Raw genomic sequence first — 6,000 nt, forward strand, 5'->3', positions numbered from 1 at the left:
GTAGAAATGATGCATTGCTTAGGAACTTGACCCGTTCCCAAGTAGGTTATGAAATATCAAAACAGGAGATTTCCTAAGACATCATTATTTCCAGAAATATATTCAAAACCAGTAATGGTGACCAAGTTGCTATGTGCCCTTGGTCTTCCAGCAAGAGAAAGAGAAGCCCAGACAGGAAGCTTAACAGCCCAGCAGCCAGAGCTCTGCATCTGCAGAGGAAGTGAGGGCCCTACCCATCTAGGCACAGACGCAGGAGTGCTCCCACCCAAGGGAAGTTTTCGGGGCAAGTGTGTGTGTGTGGGGGGGGCACTAATGTTATCTGATAGAAATGTAATGTGTGTTCACACGATATTTTTAACTGAAGGGCTGCCGTATTATAAAGGTAAAAAGGATGTTAAATCAATTGAGTTATTAAGCTATCAATACTACCTTAAGAAATTTCTTTCATGAGGTAATCATAACTTAGTTTTATCCTGTTTCTAGATATCTATTAGGTAAATTACTTAATAAAATTTCTCTCTGTGCACATTTCCTGTCCTCAAAAGCCACATGTGACCAGTGACTACTTCATTGAGCTGCATAACTGTGTACGTTTAGATTCTATTACCAGGTAAGTCTCTCTCTCTCTCTCTCTCTTTCTCTCTCTCTCTCTCTCTCTCTCTCTCTCTCTCTCTCACACACACACACACACACACACACACACGGTGGGATACCCAAATAAATGTAACAATCATTTATGCATTGTTACTGTGTTCTGCTCTGTTGACTATGTGTGTTATAAACATGGATCATGCTTAAATGTATTAACTGAGTCGCTATTTTTCATCACCCTGACTCGGGAACTACCAAATTCATCAAACAACCCCCAGTAAGGATGCAGAGTGGCTGACAGAAAAGAGAACAGACATGTGGAAATCACCATGACCCACGTAGACACTGTCTCCACAAGTGGATGTAGACCTAGGTCCTCCTGAAGTGAGACCACTTTTTTGTTCATGGAAGGAAGTAGCAAGGGAGTGAAAAACAACAGACACCTCTGAGGCAGGCAGGGTGCCAGAAGAGGCTGAGAACACAGGAAGAAAACACCCTGAGTACTATATAAGCAACTCCATTAGTGTTACCTCAGCAGCCAACTTGGTCTGTGGAAGGGGCACTGCCAACATCTCCCCTGAGCATGCTAGATAAATGAGTATGCCTGCTTGACTCTGATTACAGCTATAGTGGATACAGCATGGAATGCAGTAACTCAGCATACCCATTACAGACTACTCTAGGGTGGGAGAGGAGGACAGGAGACTATCTGTCAGCCATTAGTCTCACACACTACAGAGACTTTGAAACAACTCATGATGGATTTAACCAAACAGCTGATAGACACCATTTTACAAGACTGCACACTATTAGAATCATGACAAAAAGTAAAGTTAGTCCAGAGGCAAGAGGTTACTTACTGAGATGTCCAAAATAGCTCTATCTTATAGCTTTTTTTGATGGGCCAATAACTTTTTCATTTTTCTTCATTGTAATTTGTTATATTACTTTGTTTATATAATTAACATTTTATTTTTAATTCATTAATTGACCCTGATTACTTATTTTGGTAACATTTGATTGCAGATGTCACATATATTTTAAGTGTTTTAAATATTTGATATGTATCAGTTATTAAGTATTTTGCAGAGGCAGGTTTTGAGACAGGGTCTCACTATGTAGCTCTGGCTTGGACCTGAACTTACAGAGATATATCTGCCCCTGCCGCCTGAGTGTTAGGATTAAAGGCATGTGCCACCATGTCTGGCTAGGCTAAGTATTTTTACATTTTATAATATAATCACTCACATTCTAGGTAGGATAATTACAACTATTTATATAATTATAAATGTGGTGATTTATAATATAACCATATAATATAGTTAAATACAAATAAAAATATTTTAAAAATTATAAATAGTTCAGTCATATAGAAGAGAGAGAGAGAGAGAGAGAGAGAGAGAGAGAGAGAGAGAGAGAGAGAGTGTGTGTGTAGGTAGCTTTCTCCTTCCTCTCAAAATGTATTCCTAAGTAATGGTGGACAGTCTACAAACCTTACAGTCTTAAAATGTTTCTGCTACTTAATTGATGAATTTTTAAACTTGCTTTCTGGACATCAGCATCGGTATTTTACCTTCTAGCTTTAAATTACTTTTGAATTTGTTCTTAACAACAACAACAACAAACAAATTTTTTTTTTCTGTAGAAAATGAGAATGTATTGTTCAGAATGTTCCCTGAGAAGTAATTTCATCCAATTCCCTTACAAAAGTATTTTGTTACAATACCTGATACTGTAACCAATCAAATGACTAGGACCTTATAATCAATTTTGTCTCTTCCATCTCAGTATTTTTGTTGTTGAGTCAATTCTTGAAGGTACAAAATACCTCTTTGGCTTAGCATTGCTAACTGTTACCCACCAATCAAGCTGATAACTGTCAAACTTGTACTTTCCTTTATTCATCTATCCCCAAACTCGTAATGTTCCTTATGTATCTATGGTGCCTGAATGTCTCTGATGAGTTCTGCACTTTGCACTGCAGTGAATTTATGTTTCCCTTTAATTGACAGCTGCCATCATCTAAAAGCTTATATATCAGGATGACATGATCTTTCCAGTTAAATACAAGCATCCCAAAATAGATTCAGTGCCCTCCAGGCAGGATGTAGCTACCAGTAGCTATAATGTCATGGATCTAGAAAGAATGCCAGGACCGGAGAGCCTGTGAAGCCTCAGTCAAATGAAGGCTTCATTCATTGCACAGCACACTCAGGCAATAAAAATACTTTGCAAAAACCATTCCAAATACACAGCTCTGTGAATCTTGTATGCATCCCTGTCTGTTACTTGAAATAGGGGGTGCCTAATGATATTCTGAGGCCCATCTCTCCTTTAGGAAGAATTAAGTTTCATAGTAGCTTTTTCTTCCTGAATAAAATTCGTTTTGTTGCTTCTCTGCCTCTCCCCTCCATCCTCCTCCTCCCCTTGTGTCTTCCCATTCCCACCCTTTGTACTTTTGTGTCAGTTGCAGGCAAGTCCAATGCATCGATAACCTCTGCATTTTTATGGGTACAAAAAAAAAAAAAAAAAGAAAGAAACAGAACAGAACAAGAAAGCAAACAACGACACAAGGGTGACTATAAAAATTTAAAGATAAAATAAGGTAATCTCAAATGGTGTACTTACAGACAAGTACAAAAAGCCTATTCATATAATTCATCATCATAGATGATATAACATCTCTATAGACAGCACACCATTTAGTTTTATCTTCACTTGAAGATGTACAAGTAAAGTGTAAGGCTAAGCCTCGCCTTGGTAAGTAATTTTCAAGGAGGAACCCACAGCTCTCTGTGTGGAGTCCTACTGTGCTAAGCAGAAACAATACAGTCATAACCTAGGGTTGCTTTGAAGGGAAAACATTGAGCAATATACACAACAGTACTTAACAACACTGGGAGCAAGATAGATCTAAATTAATATTAGTTCCCCTTTCTTTTCCCATGTGTCTCTGCGCAGCAAATTGGCTTTTGACTTTGAAACATGAAACTTGTCCCCTCCCCCACCAGCACACATTTCTCAAGTTGCTGTAAACCTAAATAAAGACATAAGAAATGGGGGCTGAAGACAGGCCTGCTTAACAGGAGAATCTGAGAGAAAAATTAACAATTATCTGCTAGACCTCCTATATTAACTATTTTAACAGTAGGCATGCCAGTTTTTTCCCCTCCTGTTCTTTCATGGTATATATTCTATGGGAAAATGGTATCACTTTCTTTTTTAAAAGGAAGAGAAAGAAAATCCCTTGGGCTAAATGACAGGATCAATCGAAGTTTTCATTCCTGATGTGTCCTTTATTCTAGATCAAAGTCGACAAGTCAGAGATCAACTACAATTCTTAAAAATCCTTCTCTGGGTTGGGTCCTCTGGTTTTGAAATAGGTTTCACACATGGTGGAGGTTAAGAGCTTGCTGGCCAGAAGGCATCCTAAGAAATTTTCCCTGAAAGAGCTCTGGTAGATACTGGGATCAACAGCTGCAAGCAAATATCACCAGAAGCAAACTGCCATGAGGTTAAAATGAAAGGCATGCACTTTAAACTAGAAACTGGCATCGTGAAGTCTTCCAGGATTTGCCCAACAATAGGCTCATAGGGAGAAAAAGTTCATTATCTCCTTGTTCAGGACCCAACTCACCCAGCTGGAGCTGTTCGCAGGTCTGGTCTGGATTCTCTCCGATCCTGCATCTATAAATCGCCCCAGGATTGACCACTGAAGTATTGGAGAGCCAGCTGGCAGTGGGCGCCCCCGCGATGAGCCTAAAGCGAGAACCATGCAAGTTCGTTCAGATGTGAGGCAGTCTGCCCACCCACCCTGTCCCGATTGCCACAGCTATGCTGTGGGCAGCTAGGGAAGTGGCGCCCACGTCTTTTGCCCTTCACCATCACCCCAGACTCAGGACTCCAGGACCAGGTACTAGGAGCGCCCTGAGGCCATCCTAAGATAAGTTAGTTCCAAGGCCCTCCAGTGAGCCAACTGGCTGAAACCAGGCTTTCCTCTGCCCTCCCAGGAGAGCGGAAAGTTTGACTCAACAAGGAATCCCAGAGGCGGAGGCGCTGCCACTTGCCTCTTGGGGAGGGCGCACTCACCAGCGCTTTTCCCCGTGGCTGTGCAGCACCACCGAATAGCCAAACAGAGTGCCGGAGGGGCCCTGGTACAGCAGCGCGCTCTCTGGGTCCAGGTTGTAGGGGTACCCCGTAGGCACCCCCAGGTACAACAACAGCATCACCGCTTCCCAGAGGGCGAGCCCTCGGGGCCCGGGTCTGCGCCTCGGCTCCGCAGCCATGCACTCTTGGTGGGGAACATTCAACACCAAACGACCGCTGACCAGAGTTGCACAGGATGCGACGGTTGGCCAAGGCGAAGAGCGCCCCAAGAGATGAAGTGCAGCAGCGTGTCCGGTACTGGCGGGCGACAGGGGCGGAGAGAGGGGCGCCAGAGGAGGGACATTGGTGGCCACAGGCGGAGCAATCGTGGTGGCCAGGGATGCCTCAGGCCCTGGCCCACGCCCCGTTTTTGTGGCCTGGGGGCTGGGTGCTCCTGTGATCTGGGTGGGGTCCTGGGTGTGGTGCAGTGGCTCACAGCCTAGTCTCCCTCTCCTCAACCCGATCCCTGCCCCCAACCCACCGCAGCTGTAGGGGGCGCTAGGGGACCTAGGTTGCAGGGACTCATCCTGGCCAGGTTCTGGCAGCCTACAGAGCATGGAGATGGTTCTGGGGCTTAGCAAGAGTGGCCCTGAGAGGAGCACAAAGGGGGCAGGGCTTTCCCTTCTGAAAGTTGACTGGGCCTTGATGTCTAGCCTTGAGGCATTTCATGCAGTGGCTGGCCTCCATGGCCATTCCCCATTCCCCATGACCAACAGTGGTCCCCCAAATTTGGGGACCAGGACTGTGGAGATGTGGAGACACCTCCGGAAATTCCTTTGCCAGTTAAGTGCCACATAACAGAGAGAAATTACACAGTTTGCAACTAACTAAAAACTGTCCCCTTCACACACCCAGGGGTGCCTAAGGATCATTTTGGTGACAACGGCATTATGGCTAGTTTCTTCAAAGCTCCAAGGCCTGTACCCTACTGTGCTATAAGGGCTTCCTTCCTCTCCACACTTCCTCTTAAGTAGTGTATGCATGAGCAAGTCAGGCAATAGCCTGACCCCAAACCCAGGCTGGCTAAGGAAATTCTGTGACTTGCCTCACTAAGCAAACTCCTCCTCCTGTTCACTTCTTCATAACCTGTCCCTCATGTACACAGAGTCGTTCAGTTGCCCCAGGACACACCTGTCACCAGAAATGTAGACACAGCATAAACCAAGGTCATAGTAAGCCTCCAAAGAGCCACAGGCACCGAAGGAGTGGTTAAACTCTGGTCTGGGCTGATAGCTGCAGAGTGTGGCTAATGAGCAGAACCCT

General features: G+C 44.2%; 1 protein-coding gene across 1 annotated transcript in view; it reads right to left on the minus strand.

The window, feature by feature from the left end:
- Itga4 (integrin subunit alpha 4) overlaps positions 1-5,062 on the minus strand; it is a 72,199-nt gene extending 67,137 nt beyond the window's left edge. The window contains exons 1-2 of the mRNA XM_051184385.1: positions 4,681-5,062; positions 4,229-4,350 (exon numbers count right to left, since the gene is read on the minus strand). Coding sequence (XP_051040342.1) covers positions 4,229-4,350; positions 4,681-4,877 — 319 coding nt within the window. The 5' untranslated portion in view covers positions 4,878-5,062. The remainder of the gene's footprint in view (positions 1-4,228; positions 4,351-4,680) is intronic.
- Positions 5,063-6,000: the final 938 nt, after the last annotated feature.

This window comes from Phodopus roborovskii, unplaced genomic scaffold, assembly GCF_943737965.1.
Source record: "Phodopus roborovskii unplaced genomic scaffold, PHOROB, whole genome shotgun sequence".
NCBI classification, from domain to species: Eukaryota; Metazoa; Chordata; class Mammalia; order Rodentia; family Cricetidae; genus Phodopus; species Phodopus roborovskii.